This window comes from Stenella coeruleoalba, assembly GCF_951394435.1.
Source record: "Stenella coeruleoalba genome assembly, chromosome: 12".
Lineage (NCBI taxonomy): Eukaryota > Metazoa > Chordata > Mammalia > Artiodactyla > Delphinidae > Stenella > Stenella coeruleoalba.
In genome coordinates, this window is record NC_137158.1 from 53332751 (window position 1) to 53360467 (window position 27717).

General features: G+C 35.1%; 1 protein-coding gene across 1 annotated transcript in view; it reads left to right on the forward strand.

The window, feature by feature from the left end:
• The window catches only part of NKAIN2 (sodium/potassium transporting ATPase interacting 2), a 966228-nt gene that overhangs the window by 499767 nt on the left and 438744 nt on the right, over positions 1 to 27717 (forward strand). Inside the window, exon 5 of the mRNA XM_079939169.1 lies at positions 18392 to 18472. Within this exon, the coding sequence (XP_079795295.1) occupies positions 18392 to 18472 (81 nt within the window). The remainder of the gene's footprint in view (positions 1 to 18391; positions 18473 to 27717) is intronic.

Below are 27717 nucleotides of genomic sequence, written 5' to 3' on the forward strand. Positions count from 1 at the left end.
TTAAATATTTTTCTGTTCTTTTCTTTGATTTCATTCTTTGGTGACTCCTGTTTTCTGTGTGTGTGTGTGTGCGTGCGTGCGCACACACGTGTGTGTGTATAATTTTCTTAATCTTTTCACTTTCCTTTTTTTTTCTTTCTATTTTATCCTTTGCACCTTCCTATACTTCATTTATTTACCTTACAGTGTATTTTTCTTTGACTATGTACCTTTTAATTCCATCATCCTTTCTGAAGATTTTTTTTCTTACTCTTGCTTGAGAACTGTCAGTTCTTTTTTTTTTTTTTTAAACTTATTGTATAACTATTCAGTTTCTGAGCTTTTCTATTTCTTTTTGTTGTTGTTATTTCAGTCTTCTGTGTTCTTAATTTTTTTTAGCTCATTTTGGGATATTAGAATTTAGTTTTCATCTTTTGTGGCTACACTTTTTGGTGGTGATTTTATTTTATTTTTCCCTAGTTTGAATAAAATAGAATTTCTATGACTTTTATGAAGAGGTTGCTGTGGAGAATGCAGAGATGGATCAAAATAGCTTTCACTGCTTCACTACTCTAGGGGTACCTCTTCTCAAATTATGGGTTTTTTTGTGTATCCATGTCTCCATCTCTGACCTAAGTCTAATTCAGGGAGGTTATCTTTTCCAGAAAACCTTGTGTTTCAAGATGGTGTTCAATCTGTAGATGACATGTTTTGCAGTTACAAGATTTGGGGGGATCTCCTATCTCTTGACCCATTCATTCCCTCTAGTATTTATCTCTTCTTTATCTCCAGTGTTCTTGCTCTGCTCATTTTTCTTTGACCTCCAGTAGTATTAATTCAGGGTGAGGTTCTATACTTCTAGATATTTCTGAAACCCTGGAGGTAGAGTTGCCAGATAAAATATAGATGCCTGGTATAATTTGATTTTCCAGTACACAACATTTTCTTTTTTAGTGTAAATATGTTCCATACAGTATTTTATTTGCTGAATCAAGTAATTTTACCTGGAGGACATATATGACCACAACTGTTCCCCATCTCCCTTCCCCCCACTTAATGACCTTAGCCACTCAGTTTTTGCACCCACAAGTGAGTCCCCAATTTTGGCAAACGCTTCGAAGAATCTGAAGCCAGGATTCTGTTCAATGTGAGGGCCTTAACTTCTAGAGGTAACTTTTATTTATGATCTAGAGGTTCTGTGGCTCATGGGACTCATCAGACATTCCTTTTCATTTCCTGTAACTTCTATTACTCAGATCTTGTAATGGTTTGGCCACATCCACCCGTATTTTGGGGTTTATATATGGCGATTCTTTGTCAACAAGTGTTGTTGAAGATACTATGTATTTTCTTTCCCTGCCCTTGTTGATATGTTTGGTTTCTAAAGAAAACTTTGAAAGAATAAAAAAAAAAATTACCTATTACATCTCAAGTGTCCAGAAGCCAGAAGTCCAGAACCAATAACTTTTAAAATGATATTTTCTTGCTATTTTCATTGTTTATAGGAACACAATAGATTTTTTTTTGTATTGATCATCCTTCATTGTTCAACTCTTAATTAGCTCTAATAATTTTTCTGCCAATTCTCTTGTGAATAATCATATCATCTATGAATAATGAAAGTTTAATGTTTTCCTTCCTAACTTTTTATTGATTTCTTACATTCTCCTGTGCTGCCTAAGTTATATAGTATAATATTGAATAGGAGAGGTGAGTAGTCTTGTGTCTATTCATTCAATTTTATTGTGGAAATAATAATACCTACTTGATAGGATTATCTGAGGATCGAAAGAGGCAATGATGTAAACTTATTTTAGCAGTATTTAGAACATATTGAACTGGTAATAAATGATACTGTTATTATCTGTAAATGTCAATACAATCATTCCATATTATACTCATAAATGTATAAAGTGCCGGAAAAAAATGAAAGGGCTTAGGAAATAATAATTAGAATATGTATGTGGATGCCTTCACAAATAACCATATTATTTTGGGCTACTCTGCACTGACAGAGAGAATATGTTTGGAATTAAAAATAGATATATAGTGATTTATTTAATGAATTATGGTTTTCCATATCATTGTCTTCAAAAATAAAATATTTTCACATTAAAATATTTAAAATAATAACAAATTTGTAAAGTACAGGATATTGTCACTTTCCTTACAATATGGGGTAAGCATATGATTTTATAGGTGTGCATGGGAGGTGAAAGGACAAGAAAGGGAAAAATATCTAAGTGGAAAGGAAGACTCAGCTGAAGAGGCCAGAAGCAAATGACTGGGTATATTATTTAGGAACAGTCTATGTGTATTACACACTGGGGACAGCTTTGTTGAAATTATGGTTGACATTATTGATATATTGTTGTACATTTGGATGGTAAACCCTTTAAAATAGTCACAACCTGTGTGATTTTCTAAAAAATCTGTAATATATTTATAAAATAATAGAGTGTTTCAGATATTGATCCTGGCTTATAAATTTTCACATGGAATTGAGCCCCATTCTTGCTTATTTCTTACAGTGTTTTTAGTATATCATTTACGCTTATGGTATTATCATCAAAGTGATTTGTGAAATCTCATTTTTTGCTGAAGAAATTCAGGGGACGTTTTCTTTTCTATAACTTGTAGTAACTTCAACATATAGGTCAGCATCTCCGGGAAAGCAACTCAGAGATAGAGATTTATATTCAGCAAGTTTATTGGAGTGTGCTCTTAAGAACAAAGACAGGATTGGGTAGATGAAAAATTGGAACTGCGTTGCAGTTGCAATCCTTTTATGTTATGGGGCACTCTAAAGCCATTATGATCTTTCATATATGTCCAAATTTGGGAGAATGATGGGCAGGCCTTTGTATTCCCCCATGGACCTGTCATTGGCTGTATGCTGCCTGTAGGAGTGGGACATGACCTTGAGTTATGCAGCTCCCTTTGACCAGGGGGCAATTCCTTGAGAGGGACTTAGCTGTGAGACATTAATCAGCCATGCTGGAAGAATAAGCACTTAATGCTAAAGGGTAGATCTAGATGGTGCACCATGGATTCTCTTCAATCCATACCTTGCACTACACAGATCCACCTGCTTCAGGTAGTACTGTCATCCAATTTGGAAACACCCCCTCTACTAGTTGATTTCTTTTCCTAAGTGAACTTACAAGATCAGTGGGACAAACTTCAGCTCCACCTCTGCAGTTGCTCTTGGAGTATGCTGCACTATCCATTTTATCTATATTCTCTGGACCTTCATCTTCCTGTCTAGGCAGCTTACCTACTGGGTTAATCCAGACCCTCAACCATGAGGAATGTAAGTCACTGTTCACTATGCTTGTCAAGCCATGGTTACTTCTGTGATGCATTGCCATTAAAACTGTGTAGGGGGTTAGCAAGAGATGCCCCACTGTTTCATATATTGCCCCTATCAAGAGGGTGATACTTTTCATCACTGCTGGTCTCTTAGATCAAAGAATCAAAAGTGACTGAGTGGCAGCCATAGCTTACGTTTAGTGGAAATTTTGCTTTATCCTCTAGTGGAAGTATTTCCCTCTAGAACCCAGGACGTAGATCCACAAAGGCTAATTTGTGGGGACAGGAAGGACAAATTCTCCAAATACATCACAGTGAGTGACAGTGAGCAGAGCTACTCCTGCTTTCGCTCCTCCGCTTCTAGATCTGTTTATTCTACCTATTGAAGACCCAACACCATATCATAGTCATTCGTGTAGGGCATTTACTGCATCCTGTAGGAAGACACCTAGCCTTGTACAGTATCATCTCCAACTTAGCACCCCATTTGCAAATTCAAAAGTCAGATGAGTCTGTCAGACTGACAATTTCTGGGTGCTATGACACCAATAGATCCCATAGGCATTTGTTAACTTCCATCCTTTCCTAACTATAAAGTGTGTCCTTTGTATCAATGCAGTGCTTTGGAGGACCCTGTGTTGGTGAGTCAAACATCCTTTAAGACCTCAGTTAGTGGTTCTTCCAAAACTTAGAAGCAGGAAAGACAATCTATACTTAGAATTTCAACTTCTGCCCAGATGAATCACTCTCACTTTTAGGATAGAAAGGATTCAATGTAATCATCTATTATAGACTGGCTGTTGGTCTTCTCAAGGAGTTGTCCCATGCTGGGGACTCAGCCTTGCTCTGTTGCTGGCAGGTTAGTTATTCATCTATAGCTAAATAAGTCATCCCAGTTCACCACCAGTACAAAAGTTAATAGTTTTAGTGCTACTGTATGCCAAGAGCTGTCATTATACCATCTATTCCTATCATGAGGTCCTCGTTGCCAGGCATCAGGAAGTGATCTAGGTCCAAAATTCCCCTTTAATATCTGCTTTCCAGGACCACTCCTATTTTCAATCATTGTTAGTCAAGTTTTTCTGTAGTAGATTCGGAGGTGGAAATTCACATGCACGTCATTTATAGGGGAGTGTTCCCAGGGACAACACCTGTAATAAAGTGAGGGAAGCAAGACTGGTCAGATGAAGTTTAACTTCAGTACAGCCAGCAGAAGCCTCAGCTGATCCAATGTAGAGCTCTGAAACTGTGCTGATCTTTAATAAATGTCCAGAATTAAGACAAGGGTCTGGGAGTTTTGAACTTTAGTGTTAACCAGGCATGAGATGAGGGTTGCTCCTGGAGGTGAGCATAAATCATAAGCAAGACAGCTCACTTTGACCAAGGGTAACTCCTGATAAGGAGCTTGGCTGTGAGCTGTCAACAGGCAACACTTCTGGCAGCTGGATAATGATTAGTGCTTCAGTCCTAAAGGGGCACCTAGGCAGTGCCCACCCACCAGACAGCATCCACTACTATCTGAGTTCCAAAATGCTTTATTTGAATAATACTTCTTTCAAATACATGTTTGTAATCTTGAAATTTTACACAGAAATAAGTTTGTACTGAAATAAATTGATAAAAGATTTTCAATTTTTATGTATGATCTATTAGAAAAAATATCATTTCCACATGAATATGAAACTATTAAGGAATCAACAATAAATAGGGCACATGATTTTACAAACAGTTTGGATGAATTTTCACCATTCCTCACACTCACTTACCTTATAACACCTTGTAACCTTTCATTTGCAAGGCATGTGTCTCTGCTGAGATTTATGTTCTGTATATTACTTACATGTGGAGTCTAAAATATGACACAAATGACCCCATCTACGAAACAGAAACAGACTCACAGATATAGAGAACAGACTTATGGTTGCCAAGGGGGAGGGGATTGGGGAAGGGATGGAGCGGGAGGTTGGAGTTAGCAGATATAAGCTATTATATATAGAATGGATAAACAACAAGGTCCTTCTACTGTATAGCACAGGGAACTATATTCAATACCCTACAATAAACCATAATGGAAAAGAATATTCAAAAATAGAATATATATATATATATATATAACTGAATTGCTTTTCTGTACAGCAAAAATTAACACATTGTAAATCAACTATAATTCAATTTAAAAAATAAAGAGCAGAAATTTTAAGAAAAGATTTCTGTTCTATAGACAGTGAGCAGGAAAAACTCTAAGGAGTCTATGTAGGCATCCAATCTAAGACCATAGCCTATTCTTAACACCTGGGCGAAATAGTCATAAATTTGATGAAGATATGATAACTGTTTTAGAGCCAAATATAAAACTTGATTTCTTAGGCTGATTTGGACTAAATTCAATTTTACCCTTGAGTAGGAGAAAATATTTTTAAGAGGAAGATAGTTTTTAAAGCTTTTATACTTGAATACCATGTTTAAGCTGAGAATGTCATTTTAGCCTTTGGGTGACTAAAAAAGCAAACAAAAGATTGGGGGAAACTCATATGTATAATGAAACATAAGTATCCATTTTGGGGACTTGTAGATCATCATTATTTGACCTTATTTTCATCTTCCTAGAAAGTTAATATCTATTAAGCCCTCATTCAAAGGTCATTTTAGTACTAAATGCACATTAAGACATACACATCTGGGGACATTATTTTTACATACTCTCCAAGTCCCTATCTACCAGCAGCAACACATTTGATCACATAATGTCAGTCTTGCAAAGAATGTATCTACTTGATGGCTGTTAAGAAGGCTGATGGTTTTTTCTTAAGATACATTCCTTAAGAAATTGTGAATACATCCTTTATAGAAGAGTTCTTGTATAATGATACAAAAAGTGATTGTCATTGCTAATACTTTTGGTTGATATCACTCTGCAATCATTGTATCCAATAAAAATGATTGACTGTGTTAAGTGGCTGACATAAGGAATGAAACATTATGTTTATTGCTATCACCATTGTTGAGCTAGCCCATGGGCACTGCAGCTAACACTTGTAATGTGAGAAAGGGTCTACTTCTCCAAAAAAATAATAGTAAATCACTTTGCATTCATCTGGGAATGTTAGTTTCAAAATTAGATAGAAATACCAATATTGTCCAAATTATAGAGGTAGATTCATTATGGAGATAGGGCTTGAACCCAGGTCTCCTAACTTCTAGATATACCTTTCTATGAAGTAACTAATTTAATAAATAATGATAACAATTTTATTTCTAGAAAAAATATAGGCAAATTGATGTAGTATATCAAAATGTCTTAAAATTCAAAAGGAAGTACCTATACTAAAAGTCAGTCTGAAAGAGTCTGTTAGATCCAGTCTACTTAATATACACTGTATTTATAGCACTTAGCCCTTGTGGGAAATTAGTTGACAGTTAAAAGTATTTTTTTAAAACTGAAAACCTCAATATTAATGTATTAGTTTCCTATTGCTGCATAACAAATTACCACAAACGTAGAGGCTTAAAGTAACACCCATTCATTTATTCTATCACAGTTCTGTAGGTCAGAAGTCCAGGCGGGCTTGGCTGAATATTATGCTTTGGATCTAAGGAGACAGAAATCAAGATAGTGACTGTCCTGGCCTCAGATCTGGAGCCCCTGGGGTACAGTCTTCATCCATCTCATTCAGGTTTTTGGCAGAATTCAATTCCATTTGATTGTAGGAATGAGGTCCTCATATCCTTGCTGACTATTCGCTGGGGATTGTTTGCAGCTTCACATGCTTTATATCTCTCCGACTTCCCCTTCTGCCACCAGCCAGAAAAAGCTATCTGCTTTACAAGACTCATGTGATTAGATTAAGCTCACCTGGATAATCTTTCTTTTAGGTCAACGCTGCCTATGGCATAACACAGTCACAGGAGTAATAATTCATCACAGTCACAGGTTCTGGGGATTAGGGTCGGATATATTTGAGGGGCCATCTTTCTGCCTACCACAGTTAAGAAATTAAAAAATAAATGAATTTAAGAAAATTGCTAAATCGATTTTTCAAAAACACACTGTTGATTTGTATTCCATTTATGAATCAAAGTTTGCACATGAAACCTAAAGCTTAATTAATCAGGTAAACCTATAACTTTACCTTTGTGTTCTTAAAAGCTAGAAATGAAATCAAAAAGACATTTTTATTGGATACCATTACTATTGTTTTCAGAGTATCCTTTACACAGCGAAAAGATGTGTAACTTAAAACTGAATTATGCTCTGCATTGGACCGAGTTCTTGTAAGAGACTTCCCCTTTTAAACCAACTAATAAAAAACATAGTTCTAATATATCATGATGATTCATTTTAGCTCTTCTGAGGGTAAGCTTTCTATATTCAATGCTTCTGTCTTATGCAGTATGCATTTCAATACAGATATTTAATTAATTAAAAATGTAGTGATTTTAAGTTTTCCACTCTAACATTTAGATTTGAATATATGGTTATCTCTTTAAGAGGCTTTATTTATGTGGGCTTCTTAGCTTCTTGAGCCCAACATACCAGTGTAGCAAGCAGTATTCACCAAATATGGTATGACTAAGCTTTTACTATTGACAGTATCCAATCAAGAAGACAGGTATTGAGAAGACATATCACATGAAATATTGGTAAATGTCTATCCTGTCACTTATGTAGGCAGAAAGAATATTCGCTCAGTAAAAATCTTGTTGCAAATCGTTTTATCCAAAAGCAAGTTAAGAAGCTGTATTGAAGTAATTTTAAATGTTTGGGAGAACTTTATACTCACCCCATACTTACAGTGTAATGTCATACAAAGCACCCAAGAGACATGAAGTTTCCTTAATGTTTCAGCCTAAAATAAGACCAAATATATATATATGCATACATATATAGATATATATACACATACATATATATATATATAGAGAGAGAGAGAGAGAGAGAGAGAGAGAGAGAGAGACCTGTATCTGTACTTAGATGTTTTTAAACCAAGCACAGCAAGTAGACATTTTTAAAGGTTATATTAATAGATTTACCATACCCCAATTAGGATAATTTACATATTTTAGAAGGTTGTTTACCTCACTATAGTCTTGCTTTGAAGTTGAGATGAAGGCTAAGGGGATAGAAAAGCGAAGAAGAGATGAAAACCTTTCTGGTTGACAGAGACAAGATATTTTCTAATTTCAAAAGGAAAAAAGTGGTAGATTATGCTTACTCAATCAAAATTCTCAACCACCACACATCTACCACATCTCAGTGAAGCATATTTCTATAAATTTTGAAAATGCCATTGTTAACTTTCTACTTTTAACTCTTTAGAGGGCCCTGTTTTCCTTATTTGAATATTCTTAATATTTTCCATAATACTTTTCTTCCTTCTCAAGACATAGTTGTTTTACATTTCCAATGAGACCACTAGCACTCTGTATTTTTCCTCTTCGTATGTTCCTTAAGTTGTATCTTGCAGATTGTTTGCAAAACACTACATCTGATTTGTGTGCTTCCTCCATGGATGGTCTGGAATCTTTATACTTACTTTGGGTGTAATACTACATTACTTCTCTGTTTAGTTGAATATGTATAGTCTTACTGAAGCAAAGGGTTGAGTATTTCTCTAGAAAACAAGACACACATAAGAAGCGTTAAATAGCAGTTATTCACTTTTGCATATTACAAGAAACAAAAATTTAGGATGTGCATAGGTTATAGTGGCAGACAGCTCTGCCTGCCAACCCCCATTCTCTGCTAACAGAATCCCAATATTGTTCAGATATTTGGATGGTCAGCAGAGCTCTCAGTGGGATCTGATCCTCTCTCAGGTCCAGGGGATGAATTACAATCGGTATAAAACAACCATGATAATCCCAGTCCTCTTTGTTAGTGATTGGGTTCAGGAAAGCAGGCATGTGACACAGTTTCACTTAACGAGATGTAAATCTGCTGAGTGCATTTGGGAACTTTTTTCTTTCCTGAAAGAACAAAGTGTTGCAGAAAGAAGGGATCTTTCCTTCCCAGCACGTTTCTGCTTGCAGGGTGTGTTAACTATGTGAGGATTTGGAAGGAAACCCCAAAGGTATAAATCTAGAGCCATGGCAACATTGAGCCGACAGCACCTCACTTCCAGACTTCATGTATGAAAAAAGATTTTAAAAACCCTAGTATTTAAACCACCTGTAGTTCAATATTTATTACTTACAACCAAAAGCATTCCTAACTAAACCTCTTTTTCGTTTTGTTTTGTTTTCATTTTATCCATCTTACCAAAGTGATCCTGAAGCTAGTAATTTCAGTCTTGCTTTTGAGATAATAAATGAAAAGGTGTTTGGCAAATTGAAAAACAAAGTGCTTCTAAGATGAGAAAAATATGTAGTTTTTCATTACTAACATGTACATACGTATTAGCAGCTATACATTTGGAACTACATTCTCCACATGAATATTGCAATCTAAAAAGTAGCCAAGCACCTAGTTATTCTAAATATATATTCATGTTTACATGTGGCTGTTGAGTTGAACATTGCCTCATTGATTTGTCTCTATTTGCTACAACTGCTACACAATTAATTGGATCATCTGTGTGATATTCAGAAGTACCCTCTAGATGACTGTAAAGAATATAAAGACGTGGGGAACTAGCTACCCTGTTGAGCAGGTTGAGCAGGCAGACTTTATTTTTGATGCATTAGCAAGACTATCTTTTTGAAAAGAAATTGTGTACTATGTACGACTTTTCTGAGCAGAACTTCCCAATAGTGTCCCAGCTAATAGTTTACAGATGTGCTGGCATGCTGAGCTCTTCAGGAACCTGGGGTGGCCAGAGCCCCTGAGTCAGTCACATTCAGTTGCAAGCCAACTCCTTTGTTTGTATTATTGAGCCTTACAAACAGTACCTTTGTCTCTGTGTGCCATGAGTTCTTTCATAAAGCACGGCTGAAAGGTTATAAATCAATATATGGATAATGCGTCTTCTTAAATGAAGTATTTGTTATACACAGAGGGGACTCAACATTTTTAGGTATCCTAGGATATATTAATCAACTGGAACCATACATGTATTCAGAGTGGTCATAATAGTCATAGAATATATGAATATAGCTAAAGATAATGCTTTCCACTCAATCTATGGGGTCTGATATGGCAGCATTCACTCAGAGTTTAATGCTAAAAATTGCTAAACTGCTAAAAAGTGATACTGAAGAATATTTGGATTGACACATAATAAACAATTGGTAGTTTAAGACCTTTCTAAATTTTCAAGGTAACCGCAACGGCTGATAAATTTAGGACTGCTATTTATTATAATTTTTAATATTTTAATGATATCATATAATTCATTTTTCCAACTAAATATTAGTCCATTATATTGATAATAACTATCACCTGCTTTCCCTCTTCCTTGCTTCTGAATAAAGAGTTTCTTGAATTGTATCTTTTCCTAGGTATTTAACTCATTTTGACAATTTTTTTTACAAGTCTGGAAATATTCAGGACTCTAAATGTATTGATTTCTGCATCCTAGAACTTTATGCAATAACTTCTGAAAACAATAAAACAGCCTTATATTGTTAGAATGCTGGAAATACCCTAAGAACAGGAATTCATAAAACAGGAATATTTTTATTTTCCAGCAAAGACTTTCACAGCACTTACATAAGGCATATAAGTAAAACAGGGTATGTATGTTTGCATGCCATTCAGAGGTTAGCAATGGACTGATTATGAAGCAATGATATAATTGCCCCAAAAAAGTGGATCTTAATTTTGAAGATAATTACATTTCTCCACAAGTATTTAGGTATTATACTCTTTAGGGTTACATTTCAAAGACAGGTCAATGGAAAACAGAAGAGAAGATTTGGGTGGTTGTATTAGTGTCCTAAGGCTGCTGTAAGAAATTTTCACAAACTTGGTGACTTAAAACAACAGAAATTCATTCTCTCACAGTTCTGGAGTTCAGAAATCTGAAATCAGTATCACTGAGCCCAACTCAAGGCTCATACTACCTCCAGAGGCTCTGGGGGAAATCTGATTCTTGCCTCTTTCAGAGTCTGGTAGCTACAGGATTCCTTGGCTTGTGACCACATTAATATAACCTTTAAATCTGTTTGCTCTGTTCATATTGTCTATTTATGTGTGTAAAATATCCATCTGCCTCCCACTTACAAGAGTACACCCAGAGAATCCGGGATAATCTCCCTATCTCAAAATCTTTATCAATCACATCTGCAAAGACTTTTTAAAATTAATTAATTTATTTATTTAGCTATATAAAGTAACAAGTAATATTCTCAAATTTCAGGTCTATGGGAAGTTTGGGACATCAAAATAATGGAGTTAAAAAAAACAGTATTAGATATACAAAAATTTTGAATTCACATGGTAATAGTTTTTTTTTTTTTAATGCATTCTAATATCATCTTGACCGTGATCTTCAAATTCCTACATAACCAGAACCAGAGGCAATTTCATTTTCTTTAGTGTTGCTGGGCTAGTCCAAGAAACTTCAACACAGGAAGAACCATTCTTTTTTGTTGGTTTTTTTTGTGTGTGTTTTTTTTTTTTTTTTGCGTTACGCAGGCCTCTCACTGCCGTGGCCTCTCCCGCTGCGGAGCACGGGCTCCGGACGCGCAGGCTCCGAACACGCAGGCTCAGCGGCCATGGCTCACCAGCCTAGCCGCTCCGTGGCATGTGGGATCCTCCCGGACCCGGGCACGAACCCACGTCCCCTGCATCGGCAGGCGGACTCTCAACCACTGTGCCACCAGGGAAGCCCTAGAAGAACTATTCTTATTAGAATTTTAAAACATGATTTCAAAAACCAGGAATATCAATAAATATCACTTTAAAATTGTTTGCTAACTGGAAAAAATGAATACTCTTTTTTTGATGTCACTTCTAGACACAAGGTGTGATGAATGTGACAATAAACACAAGTTGCCTTTTTAATAGATTGAAGATTTTTTTCTCTCACATATCACTTTCAGATCTATGTATTACACATCTACATCTTAAAACACTGCTATACAAACAAATATACATGGATAAATTACTATCTGATTGGGGTTTTAAGATTTTTTTTTTTGATGTGGACCATTTTTAAAGTCCTTATTGAATTTGTTACAGTATTGATTCTGTTTTATGTTTTGGTTTTTTGGCCCTGAGACATGTAGGGTCTTAGCTCCCCACCCAGGGATCAAACCTGCACCCCCTGCATTGGAAGGGGAAGTCGTAACCACTGGACCGCCAGGGAAGTCCCTACTATCTGATTCTTAATCTGTGCAGATTTCAGCTTTTAAAAGTGCAGATTGGTATTTTCTCACTAGTTCTTATGTTTTATTAGCCTTTCAAATCTCTTATTTGCATATGTCAATTAGGATGTTCCTATATAACTTGATTTATTATTATTTAGTACCAAAAGTTCTTTCAATGGAATCTTTCTAGCCTTAGGGCTGTGGGGCCGTAAATATCTTCGTCTGAAATATGTTGCATGAGTTAAAAGGAAAGAAATTAGTTCTATACAGTTGTCTTCATGCTGAATGAGTATCTTTTTTTTTTTTTCAATCTAAGGGAATTATTTTCCACTTTTTGCTTCAAGAAGAATAGAATGCCTTTGGGGATTCAGTTTTTATTTGGAGTTGCATAAAATTTAATAGCCATGTTTATATGTTCATTAAAATAATGTCTGTTGGATATTCCAACATTTATAGTCTGTCTTAGAAATAGTCCATTTAAGCAAAATATTTTCAGTTATGATTTAATATGTCAAACTAAACTAAAAACTTTTAAGCAAAATCGAAATTTATAGTAATTGATCAAAATAGAACAATAGGAAAAGCACAAAATTAAATAGTAGAGAATTAGTTGAGTAACTCACTGCATTTTTGCATTGTAACATATGTTACAGAATATTCAATGAGACATTTTAATCAAGTGCAAAAAAATCAGGTAACAGAATATAGAGTAAGATTCCTATTTAAACATATATGTCTGAAACATATTCATAGAAAAAAAGTGTATATGGAAACATATACAATAAAATAATACCAGTGATTATATCTAAGTATGGTATTTTCTCAATTTCCTTTCTATGATGTTCAAAATTTTAAAGATTTTCTACAATAAGAAATTTCTGTAATTGAGGGAAAATATAATCTTATTATAAAATGGTTGTCATTAAAATGTGTGCATAAACATAGAATCACAAGGAAACTTGAACATATAATAGCAGCATTGGTAAAATAGTAAGGTAGAAACCTGCCTTTCTAAATGATCTGCCGTGTGATCTATGATTAGAATTGGATTTTTATCAGATTCTGGCTAATTATCAAACTAATTATTTTAATAGTAGTGTATTTTATTTAGCTATTTCTTTTAAGTGAAAGTTTATATAGCATGAAGTAGACGTAACAGGATTTATGAATTAGGAGACAGGATTTACATCATAAAGCAGACTGTCACTGGTCATAAGATGATCAAGAATTAGAAAATAAGCTGCTTTATTTGGGCCACTTTTGTTCTTTTTTATTATAACAATGGATGAGAAAGTGATGAGAATGCCTAAGCAGATTAAATGATGCTGCTGTTGCAAATGAGAAAATAAAGCTAAAATATAATTAACTTGGAGCAAAAGGTGACTATAGTCCAATCATTTTGACCAGGGATATTTGTTTTATGGGTATACATGTATATCTATTAAAATATTCTCACTGTCAGTATTAAAACACTTGATTGTTAATAATTCTAAAATATTGCTTAAAGGAGTTGTTTTTAAGACAGATTTGTTAATACAATGCTTCTTAGGAATGCTTCTATCATAGTTCATTAGAACCGATTACATTATTACTTTCATACTAGCAGCAAAATATCAGTGATATTGGTAAACTGATATGAGTGTTGCTTTCTAGTAAAAAATAATGATACCTGAAAACGTTCCTATGGATTACACCAATTGCATATCAATGGTAAATATAAATCATTTTAGGGGAGTAAGCAACTCAGTTATATCTTGTAATGTTTCTCTACAGCATCTGTTATACTCACTTGCATCCAGCTGGTGCTTAATAAATATGAACTGATTCACTGCCTCAACTCTTTTTCTAATTAAGCACTTATGAGATGTGGCAGGTACTTGAATTGTACTAGGCTCTTTCGTCTTCTAAACATCGGCCCCCAACCTTTTTGACACCAGGGACTGGTTTCGTGGAAGACAATTTTTCCATGGACCGGGGGTCGGAGGGGTGGGAGAGATGCTTCAGGTGGTAATGCGAGCAATGGGGAGCGGCAGATGAAGTTTCACTCACTTGCCCACCGCTCACCTCCTGCTGGGTGGCCCTGGTCTGTGGCCCAGGGGTTGGGGACCCCTGTTCTAATAATTATGATATTATTGAATAATAGTTCTCTAAATTGTGGTAGTTTTAAAGAGAAAGTCACTAATATAATTTAAACCATTTATATATATTTGCATATGTGTTTATTAAAGGTGGCACACCACTAAAGGTGATAATTCTCTTTTGTAAATCTTTAACGAAGTAGAGTGCATTGTAGACTAACTGGTTTGTAATTAAATATGCAATAAAATGAAAATAATGCAAATAAATGCAAAGATATAGAAGGAACGTTTATTATGTTCCCTCTGGACATATTCTTTTGGATTACTCTAGGAGAAATGGGATAAAAAAGAACAAAATCATTACTAAAAATAACATGAAAGAGCAACTCATAAGGCATGATATAGAAAATGCTTTATAATTATATAGTATGGTCAACCATAAATAAGAAATTGTTTTAATGAAACCAAATGAAAAAAGGTTTGCTTTATAAAATGTCATCCATCTATCAATATTGGCATTCATGTATCAAAGAAGAAACTTGGGCTTCCCTGGTGGCGCAGTGGTTGAGAGTCCGCCTGCCGATGCAGGGGACACGGGTTCGTGACCCGGTCCGGGAAGATCCCACATGCCGCGGAGCGGCTGGGCCCGTGCGCCATGGCCGCTGAGCCTGCGCGTCTGGAGCCTGTGCTCCGCAACGGGAGAGGCCACAACAGTGAGAGGCCTGCATACCACAAAAAAGAAAAAGAAAAAAAAAAGAAACTTATTCTAGGGAAGAACATGTTTCATTAAGGGATAAAGTCTAGATTGCAAGTTCAACTAGGTGGAAAAATATTTTGCAAAAGTTAATGTAAAAAGTATATTTTTTTAGTATTCTAAGGAGATTAAAATGTGGGGATTACTGCCGTATTACTGAAACAAGGAGAGGGGATGATATAACATAATCATCGTAATAAAAGGTGATTTTACATTTGAGGAAACTAAAGAGTAGTGAGACTTGCATGTAGCCACAGAGCTCCTAAGTGATGCAAACTTTAGGTCCCAAGTTCTTAATCTCTATATGCAATTTATTTGCATGTGACCCATTATCTTACCTGTCTTTCCCTAAAATTATTAATTTTGGGGACTAAAGCATAATTTTTTCAGCTTCATGTTTTTAACCAAACTAAGTATAATTTACATTTACACATACACATAAATGCATACCTTAGTATGAGTGATATCTAAATTTATCTGGATGAAAATTCCAAATTCTTATTATATATTCAACATCTAATGAAATAGTGATTATGCCATGTGTACCCCATAGATGCAGATAATATTTTTATCATCTGAAAATGTAATTTCAGTTGCAAAATAGAAAAGCTATAGCTTTTCTATTAACATTCTTTAATGCCTCGTCAGGAAACCTACCAATGACAAACTTTCAGGAATATATAATATATGTTATACAGTGTGTTTCATCCACTCTTACCAAATATTTTACTTATCCTGCTACTTTGTTTTTTAGTAAATAGTGGTTACTTAGCTCTCCATTATAAATAAGGTGGGGAAAGTGTGTCACCAGGAACAAAGAACATGATCAAACACTTCAGTCGATCATGCTTTCATTCTTCCTTACACTCATATAAACCAAGTCACAGGAACTTCAAGCATTTTTTTCTCACCTACTTATTCTTAAAGTGGGACCCAGCACTTCATTATATTTCTAAAACTAATATCCAAATCTGCAAAACAACCCAATGTCTAGATTTTAATATTTAAAAAAATTGTGAACAAGTTTCTACTTTATAATACAGACCAAATTTAGACATCTCATTAGATCTCTGCTCTAAAACTTAAGTTCCATGCCCCAGCCTGCTTAGCTTCCTGACCCTATTTCCAGTACGCAGCCTTCACTTCTCAAACCCCTTCTTTTATGTTAGATCATATAGTTTTGCTCTTATTTTGTTCTCACTGAGCAGTGCACATATTCAACAGTTAGATGAATGCATCCCCCGGAAAACAGCTGAGTCGGTGTTTATTATATAAACTTATCATTTAGGGCTCTCAGTCCTCATACTACATGAATGATCATAGAATTCTCATAAGAACCAGATCTGGGATGGGTGGAAGGAGTTCTGCTTCTGAAAATAGTTAAGATTTTTTTCTGTATTGTTCCTCATTCATTGATTGACTTACAAAATATTTACTGAGTACCTGTTTTGTACAGAGTACTAAGTTAGCAACTTAGAGATATAAGCATTAATTGAAAGAGTCTTTTCTCTCAAGGAGCTTATCATTGTGCACTGGGGAAAATATGCAAATAATTAGATATAAGACATTTGGAATGAAATTCGAGCAAGCAAGATCTTATTGGAGCACAAGGCAGGGATACACCATTTCTAATTGGATATCACTCAAGAGATGATATTTATATTGACTTCTGAAGAAAAATAAAAAAATGATAGATGGTAAGAGGAGTACTTAGGGAAAGTAAAATTATTAAAATGAAAATTATTAAAAGATAAAATTATTTAAATGGCACAGAGGTGAGAAATAGCTTTCCATGTACATGGAGCAACAAGTAATCCAATGTGTCCATAATCCATAATGACTTGAAAGATGAACTGAAACGTGTGTCTGAAAAGATAACATGGTACAAGATCATGGAGGTCCTTGAGCTATAAAATAAAGATTTTGGAACTCACCATATGAAGAATGGGAGCCATTGGTATTCATTTAGCAGAGAAATGACATTGTAGCCTCTTGTTCCATTTTTTTTAAGTTCACACCTGCTGCTTTCTTTGTTTACTTCAACCTTCCACCATGGCCTTTCCAATCCCCCACACTGCTGTTTGGTAAAATCCATAAATTAGTTTGGTTCACCTCTTATGGAAGGTGTTTCACCTCTTCTGTTAGATGTTGCAGGACTACCTTTTCTCATCATAGTTTGCACACGTTTCCCATCTTCTTTCCTTGAGCTCAGACTATATACACCCTTTTATGATTTTTGTGTAAGAATCTTCTCTTTTCTAATCTACCTCTTTCACTTGACTTGAATTCAGGGAGAATTTATCATTGGTCTTTGTATCCTCAGTGTCTTTCTAGCATGTTTCCTTCTAAGGACTTAATAAATTTTGGTTAACTGAATGCTCAGAACTGTGTCTTGGTAAGAAAATTTTGTCATTGATGAAGAAAGCACATTGCATAGACAACAGAATAAAATTAGAGATAATAACTAGATGGTCACTAAAGTGGGAGGTCATGAGAGGATAAAATAAGAAGGTGAAAGGATAAATGGAAAGAAGATGCCAAAGAGAGAAGCTGATTAGATGGGACAGAGGTATGAAAACTGATTTGAAGATGACCCTCGATAACTTGGGGAAAGGCTACATGTTATCAAACATTGGGTTGATCTTGTTAAAGGAAGATAAGAGCTCTCTTTTAAATGGGTTGTAGTTGATATATCTACTGGGGCATCATTTTTTCAGATATCTGGAAACCACAACCATTCCCTCTTAAAACAGAAATGTGGACTGATATTTCTTTTGTCTAAAAACCGAAAAAATTATCCCTAAGCAAGTTTGAGCTGTAATACTATAAGAGTCTATTACAGTGAGGAAAAAAATCCAACTAGAGATAAATGTACATCTCATCCTGTTTCTTAGAAAGAAAAAATATCTAGTATTTTCCACTAATCTTAAGATTTGGTGTTCAAAAGTTCAAGTTCTGTTTAAATCTTACTCAGTTGATTCAAAGTTAATTATGTTATTTCTCTCTTGCTTTTCTACAGTATGCTGTCTGGCTAGTCCTCTGGGTTACGTGGAATGTGTTTGTTATCTGCTTCTATTTGGAGGCTGGGGACCTCTCAAAGGTAATTTGCCATCTGATTTGCCTGAGTCATCAGTTGTGTGTTAACAAGCCTCTTCCTAAGTAAGGCAGAGTCTCACCCTGCTCTTGTCACTTAGATGCACCTCGAATGAAGGTAAATTGAAAGATGTCCTCATCTATCTCTCTGCATTTCTACCATCAAAGAAACATTTCAGTGTGTCACAAAAATGTCATTTTATTATTTTAAGCAAAACTAAATGAAATATTGATTATTACGGTGACCATGCTGTGTACTTTTAAAACATTGACTTGTAAGAGATTTCTGAAGCAGAGTAGGAAGTTTTTCAGAGATAAAATCTTGAAGATTTTTGAAATCACTTAGTTGGCTTATTACTCTGCTAAAGACTTTCCTGATTGGACCCAAATAGCAATATAATGATTCAAATAATTAATGGGTTTTAGTTGAATAAAACTGTTACCAGAGGGATATAATTTATTACATAAGTGAATAAAATAGACATTTTATTCTAAAATAATCTAGGAAGGACTTAAAATACTTACATTTTCATTTAGGTTTCTTTGTTTTGTGCCGTCCTGTATGAGTTTCTGTATGTATGTGTGTTTGCGTATGTCTTGCTATTATATTTCTAACATAAATGCCTTACTATTGAAATAATGCAGTTTGTAGATCTCTAAAACCAACATCCTTCTTCTTTTGGAATGCAATTAACAGCAACTAAGTCAAATGAGATAATCCATTCAAAGTAGTAGTAAATCTTGCTTGAGACACTTGAGAGAGTTGTAAACTTGTACTTCTTCATATTAACTTTAAAAGATAGAGATTGTAAAATGTTCTTTTACCTCTCTATCCCTTAGATCAGAAAGACCCTGCAAAGATGTTGACATTTTTAAAACCCAGAGATGATAACCTGCTTTCAAAGGCTAAAAGAGCTAAAAAGTCTCCAGGAACTACCTTTGCAGGGCTATATATCTTGGTGGGCGGGGGATGGGGTGATGGTAATACACATTTATAATCTAGCATACAGGAGTTTCCCAAAGCACTCTGAGCATTTTAAAGTATGTTTATTTATTATTTAACTATGATATTGAGTATAAATAATCTTTTTTTCATTTTAACCATTTAATTTAATTTATTTATTTATTTTTTCATTTTAACCATTTTTTTTAACATCTTTATTGGAGTATAATTGCTTTACAATGGTGTGTTAGTTTCTGCTTTATAACAAAGTGAATCAGTTATACATATACATATGTTCCCATATCTCTTCCCTCTTGCATCTCCCTCCCACCCTCGCTATCCCACCCCTCCAGGCGGTCGCAAAGCACCGAGATGATCTCCCTGTGCTATGCGGCTGCTTTCCACTAGCTGTCTACCTTACGTTTGGTAGTGTATATATGTCCATGCCTCTCTCTCGCTTTGTCACAGCTTACCCTTCCCCCTCCCCATATCCTCAAGTCCATTCTCTAGTAGGTCTGTGTCTTTATTCCTGTCTTACCCCTAGGTTCTTCATGACTTTTCTTCTTAAATTCCATATATATGTGTTAGCATACGATATTTGTCTCTCTCTTTCTGACTTACTTCACTCTGTATGACAGACTCTAGGTCTATCCACCTCATTACAAATAGCTCAATTTCGTTTCTTTTTATGGCTGAGTAATATTCCATTGTATATATGTGCCACATCTTCTTTATCTATTCATCCGATGATGGACACTTAGGTTGTTTCCATCTCTGGGCTATTGTAAATAGAGCTGCAATGAACATTTTGGTACATGACTCTTTTTGAATTTTGGTTTTCTCAGGGTATATGCCCAGTAGTGGGATTGCTGGGTCATATGGTAGTTCTATTTGTAGTTTTTTGAGGAACCTCCATACTGTTCTCCACAGTGGCTGTATCAATTTACATTCCCACCAACAATGCAAGAGGGTTCCCTTTTCTCCACAGTCTCTCCAGCATTTATTGTTTCTAGATTTTTTGATTATGGCCGTTCTGACTGGTGTGAGATGATATCTCATTGTAGTTTTGATTTGCATTTCTCTAATGATTAGTGATGTTGAGCATTCTTTCATGTGTTTGTTGGCAATCTGTATATCTTCTTTGGAGAAATGTCTATTTAGCTCTTCTGCCCATTTTTGGATTGGGTTATTTGTTTTTTTGTTATTAAGCTGCATGAGCTGCTTATAAATTTTGGAGATTAATCCTTTGTCAGTTGCTTCATTTGCAAATATTTTCTCCCATTCTGAGGGTTGTCTTTTGGTCTTGTTTATGGTTTCCTTTGCTGTGCAAAAGCTTTTAAGTTTCATTAGGTCCCATTTGTTTATTTTTGTTTTTATTTCCATTTCTCTAGGAGGTGGGTAAAAAGGATCTCGCTGTGATTTATGTCATAGAGTGTCCTGCCTATGTTTTCCTCTAAGAGTTGGATAGTTTCTCACCTTACATTTAGGTCTTTAATCCATTTTGAGCTTATTTTTGTGTATGGTGTTAGGGAGTGATCGAATCTCATAGTTTTACATGTACCTGTCCAGTTTTCCCAGCACCACTTATTGAAGAGGCTGTCCTTTCTCCACTGTACATTCCTGCCTCCTTTATCAAAGATAAGGTGACCATATGTGCATGGGTTTAATCTCTGGGCTTTCTCTCCTGTTCCATTGATCTATCTTTCTGTTTTTGTGCCAGTACCATACAGTCTTGATTACTGTAGCTTTGTAGTATAGTCTGAAGTCCGGGAGCCTGATTCCTCCAGCTCCGTTTTTCTTTCTCAAGATTGCTTTGGCTATTCGGGGTCTTTTGTGTTTCCATACAAATTGTGAAATTTTTTGTTCTAGTTCTGTGAAAAATGCCAGTGGTAGTTTGATAGGGATTGCATTGAATCTGTAGATTGCTTTGGGTAGTAGAGTCATTTCACAATGTTGATTCTTCCAATCCAAGAATATGGTATATCTCTCTATCTATTTGTATCATCTTTAATTTCTTTCATCAGTGTCTTATAATTTTCTGCATACAGGTCTTTTGTCTCCTTAGGTAGGTTTATTCCTAGATATTTTATTCTTTTTGTTGTAATGGTAAATGTGAGTGTTTTCTTGATTTCACTTCCAGATTTTTCATCATTGGTGTATAGGAATGCCAGAGATTTCTGTGCATTAATTTTGTACCCTGCTACTTTACCAAATTCATTGATTAGCTCTAGTAGTTTTCTGGTAGCATCTTTAGGATTCTCTATGTATAGTATCATATCATCTGCAAACAGTGACAGCTTTACTTCTTCTTTTCCGATTTGGATTCCTTTTATTTCCTTTTCTTCTCTGATTGCTGTGGCTAAAACTTCCAAAACTATGTTGAATAAGAGCGAGTGAGAGTGAGCACTCTCACACAGAGAGTGAGAGAGTGAGCAACCTTGTCTTATTCCTGATCTTAGTGGTAGTGCTTTCAGTTTTTCACCATTCAGGACGGTTTGCTGTGGGTTTGTCATATATGGCCTTTATTATGTTGAGAAAAGTTCCCTCTATGCCTACTTTCTGCAGGGTTTTTATCATAAATGGGTGTTGAATTTTGTCGAAAGGTTTCTCTGCATCTATTGAGATGATCGTATGGAGTATAAATAATGTTGACTTTTTTTTTCAATTTCAAATGATGAAAGATAAAGTAAGAGGGTGACGTTATCATATGAAATAGACCCAAGGCTTCTGGAACCTGTAGTTTTATGAGCAGATTTTGGACAAGTCCTCATTGTGGCCCTCGGCAGTGTCTGCCCTGGTGGATGGCATTTCTGTATTCTTGCCGGTCATCATACTCCACACTCTCAGCAGCAGGCAGTCCTTTCCTGAACATGCCGTGACCAATGAAAAGGAATTGTTCAGGTGGCTCTAGGAAAGACACATCATTTTCTGCTTAAAGCTCACATTCCCAGGACTTGAATTCCTTACCCAATTTATATATCTCTGCTGTATAATCCACTTTGTTCAAAGAGATTCCTCACTAAAATGACTTTTAATGATATTTTCAATTTTAAATAATCACCTTAATAATTGGAGGACAGGTATTCAGTCATATTGGCTGAGTAAGATGATCGAGCAGATCAGAGTTTGTTTAAAATTAAAAAAAAGAGGGAGAAATCTGAGCCAAGCTGGCTGCACAAATGTGTAATTTTTCTCACTGCTCCATGTGATGACTGCAGACACAAAATAAAGCTTGTGATCCCATGACCTTGGACATGGGCATTGAAACCATAACGAGGACACATCCTAAAACATTAGAGTTCAAGAGAGTTGCAACCCAAATGACTAAGAATTCTTCTAATGCACACAGGCAGGTAATGACTATCCCATGGCAGTGAAGCAGTTAATAATATTTCCTTTTCTTTTCATCTTACAAACAAAGGCTAGACTCTGCAGAGCACATGAAAATTTAATAATTTCCTTTTAACAAATAATCTAAAGGAAAACCATAAAGGGCAAAGTTATATTGTTATCTGTACTGGGATTTTCCTCCCTTTCCTGCTCAAAGGGTTTGAGAAAGGTATATTTATGCCATTTAATTCTTTAGCTTCTGCAACTGCTTCACATTCCTCAAGTATCAGAGTGCCAGAAATAAGCAATGGTGATTGAAAAATGTACAGATATATGAAAGCTCAAAAATGGGACTCTTGAAACTGCTGATAATACTTAGGTTACAGAATATAAACCACTTTTTTCCCTCACCTCACCCCAAAAAATAAACTAATTTGACCATAAGAATGGGTCAGTTTGTTTGAGGCTGAGGGACAAATATGGGAAACAGAATCAGGGAGGAAATTCTGTGGTCTTTATATACGTGAGAGAAGTAGGTTTGTTTCCATAAAACATTTTGTAAAGAATTGATTTCTTCATAATGAATATTGGCAAGAAATGATAAAAAGCAGTAAAATATTAAGGCAAACTTGAGTTACCCGTTAGAGTTTAGAATTTTTTGTTGTCCTTTTCCAGTGTCTTTTCTGCTTTTTCTGCTAAACTATCTGCCTGTACTTATGAGAGAAATAGATATTAGCATCATTAATGAAGCCAGTGTGTACCTTTGGGAATGAAACAGCTTAATTACAATAATATGGTACACAGGGCTGACCTGGTTGATATTCAGTTTTCTTTGTACCCATAATTGTATAGATAATATATTTTTTCATCAAAAATCCTGTGTAAATCCAGCATTATTATTACAATATTTATTAATATATTTTAATGATTATCCCCATGAGATTTAAGGAAAAATAAAACTAATCAACCAGAGAAATTTCTTTAAAATTTTATCTCAATGATATTAATAAAATATCGGGAATGTCATATAAATTAGCACATAATATGGTAGGAACAAATAAACATATACATTGCATAATAACTATTTCCACACTATTTATATTAATGCTTTAGATATTAGTGTTTTAACTAAATATCCTGAAACATCCTGCAGATTCTTACTTTCTGAGGTGATATTTTAATAGATGTTCTGTTAATGAAACAGAGATAACATTAGTTTGTAACCCAGAGTGTTTGCTGACTTTGTAGGCAGCTGCCTTTGAGCATTAAATGTGACCTTGACTATTGGATTAATAGTTTTGAGAATTCCTGATGTAAATAGTCTTACTGTGTTGTTGGATTATTCTGGTCAATTGTGATTTTCTTGCTCACATATCAAATAGAAATGCAAACTAATCCCAGGTATTAACTGAATTGAGTTATTTTGAAAAGAGAAGAGATCTGTTTGTTCTGTAATTAACTTCAAAGTGCACTGTTAGAAGGAAAACACATATAATATGGTAATTCACCTATTAGATTCATCACCTGGGAAAATAAAATTTATGAAATAGTTTTTGAATAGTTACACACAGGAAAAAAATTAGCGCTCTTCTGCTCTCTGCAAATAACTGTATTCTGTTGGGTGTGTTATAATTGTAATCTACTCTTAGCTGAAATTATATCCTAACACTTTTCTTTATATGACTATCTTGAGATCTCAATTTCTACTTTCATAATTTATGGGCACCATTAGTGAATGATGCACCACCTATATTTAGAAATAAAATAATTAACTTACAGATCATAAAAGAGTAACCAAGGGATTATTTTACACTTAAAACAACCCAATTTGTTTATATACTAGGGATGCAGGTATATAACCCTTGGGCTTCATTATATTATCAGAAACTTATATTGTTAAACATACCCTAGAGCAATTAATTATACCTAATGAATGCTTTTAATAGTAATGTCTAGAAAGCTGTCACATTTTAATAATTTTGATAGTTGCTTCTGAGATCTAGATATACATTTTCATTTAAGAATGTGCTATGTAGAGCTTCCCCAGTGGCACAGTGGTTGAGAGTCCGCCTGCCGATGCAGGGGACACGGGTTCATGCCCCAGTCTGGGAAGATCCCACATGCAGCGGAGTGGCTGGGCCTGTGGGCCATGGCCACTGAGCGTCCGGAGCCTGTGCTCCGCAACGGGAGAGGCCACAACAGAGAGAGGCCCACGTACCACAAAAAAAAAAAAAAAAAAGAACGTGGTATGTAAAAAAGCTATGTAAGAATGTGGCTTATTTATGAAGATGAAATAGGCAGTCTACCTGAAAAAGAATTCAGAGTAATGATAGTAAAGATGATGCAAAACCTTGGAAACAGAATGGAGAAAATACAAGAAACGTTTAACAAGGACTTAGGAGAACTAAAGAACAAACAAACAATGATGAACAACATAATAAATGAAATTGAAAATTCTCTAGAAGGAATCAATAGCAGAATAACTGAGGCAGAAGAACCGATAAGTGACCTGGAAGATAAAATAGTGGAAATAAATACTACAGAGCAGAATAAAGAAAAAAGAATGAAAAGAATTGAGGACAGTCTCAGAGACCTCTGGGACAACATTAAATCCACCAATGTTCAAATTATAAGGGTCCCAGAAGAAGAAGAGAAAAAGAAAGGGACTAAGAAAATATTTGAAGAGATTATAGTCGAAAACTTCCCTAATATGGAAAAGGAAATAGTCAGATCCAGGAAGCACAGAGTCCCATACAGGATAAATCCAAGGAGAAACACACCAAGACACATATTAATCAAACTACCAAAAATTAAATACAGAGAAAAAATATTAAAAGCAGCAAGGGAAAAGCAACAAATAACATACAATGGAATCCCCATAAGATTAACAGGTGATCTTTCAGCAGAAACTCTGCAAGCCAGAAAGGAGTGGCAAGACATATTTAAAGTGATGAAAGGGAGAACCTACAACCAAGATTAGTCTACCCAGCAAGGATCTCATTCAGATTCAATGGAGAAATTAAGACCTTTACAGACAAGCGAAAGTGAAAAGAATTCAGCACCACCAAACCAGCTTTACAACAAATGCTAAAGGAACTTCTCTAGGCAGGAAATATAACAGAAGGAAAAGACCTACAATAACAAACCAAAAACAATTAAGAAAATGGTAATAGGAACATACATATCAATAATTACCTTAAATGTAAATGAGTTAAATGCTCCCACCAAAAGACATAGACTGGCTGAATGGATACAAAAACAAAACCCATATATATGCTGTCTACGACCCACTTCAGACCTAGGGACACATACAGACTGAAAGTGAGGGGATGGAAAAAGATATTCCATGCAAATGGAAATCAAAAGAAAGCTAGAGTAGCAATTCTCATATCAGGCAAGATAGACTTTAAAATAAAGACTATTACAAGAGACAAAGAAGGACACTACATAATGATCAAGGGCTCAATCCAAGAAGATATAACAATTGTAAATATTTATGCACCCAACATAGGAGCACATCAATACATAAGGCAAATGCTAACAGCCATAAAAGGGGAAATCAACAGTAACACAATTGTAGTAGGGGACTTTAACACCCCACTTTCACCAATGGACAGATCATCCAAAATGAAAATAAGTAAGGAAACACAAACTTTAAATGATACATTAAATAAGATGGACTTAATTGATATTTATATGACATTCCATCCAAAAATGACAGAATAGACTTTCTTCTCAAGTGTTCATGGAACATTCTCCAGGATACATCATATCTTGGTCACAAATCAAGCCTTGGTAAATTTAAGAAAATTGAAATCATATCAAGTATCTTTTCCCACCACAATGCTGTGAGACTACATATCAATTACAGGAAAAAAATCTGTAAAAAACACAAATACATGGAGGCTAAACAGTACACTACTAAATAACCAAGAGGTCACTGAGGAAATCAAAGAGGAAATCAAGAAATACCTAGAAACAAATGACATGGAAAACATGATGACCCAAAACCTATGGGATGCAGCAAAAGCAGTTCTAAGAGGGAAGTTTATAGCAATACAATCCTACCTCAGGAAACAAGAAACATCTCAAATAAACTATCTAAACTTACACTTAAAGCAATTAGAGAAAGTAGAACAAAAAAAACCCCGAAGTTAGCAGAAGGAAAGAAATCAGAAAGATCAGATAAGAAATAAATGAAAAAGAAATGAAGGAAACAATAGCAAAGATCAATAAAACTAAAATCTGGTTCTTTGGGAAGATAAACAAAATTGATAAACCATTAGCCAGACTCATCAAGAAAAAAAGGAAGAAGACTCAAATCAATAGAATTAGAAATGAAAAAGGAGAAGTAACAACTGACACCACAGAAATACAAAGGATCATGAGAGATTACTACAAGCAACTATATACCAATAAAATGGACAACCTGGAAGAAATGGACAACTTCTTAGTAAAACACAACCTTCCAAAACTGAACCAGGAAGAAATAGAGAATATAAGCAGACCAATCACAAGCACTGAAATTAAGACTGATTAAAAATCTTCCAAAAAACAAAAGCCCAGGACCAGATGGCTTCACAGATGAATTCTATCAAACATTTAGAGAAGAGCTAACACCTATCCTTCTCAAACTCTTCCAAAATATAGCAGAGGGAGGAACATTTTTCACAGAGCTAGAACAAAGAATTTCACAATTTGTGTGGAAATACAAAAGACCCCGAATAGCCAAAGCACTCTTGAGAAAGAAAGGTGGAGCTGGAGGAATCAGGCTCCCTGACTTCAGACTATGCTACAAAGCTACAGTAATGAAGACAGTATGGTACTGGTGCAAAAATAGAAATATAGATCAATGGAACAGGATAGAAACCCCAGAGATTTACACATGCATATATGGTCACCTTGTCTTTGATAAAAGAGGCAAGAATACACAGTGGAGAAAAAACAACCTCTTCAATAAGTGGTGCTGGGAAAACTGG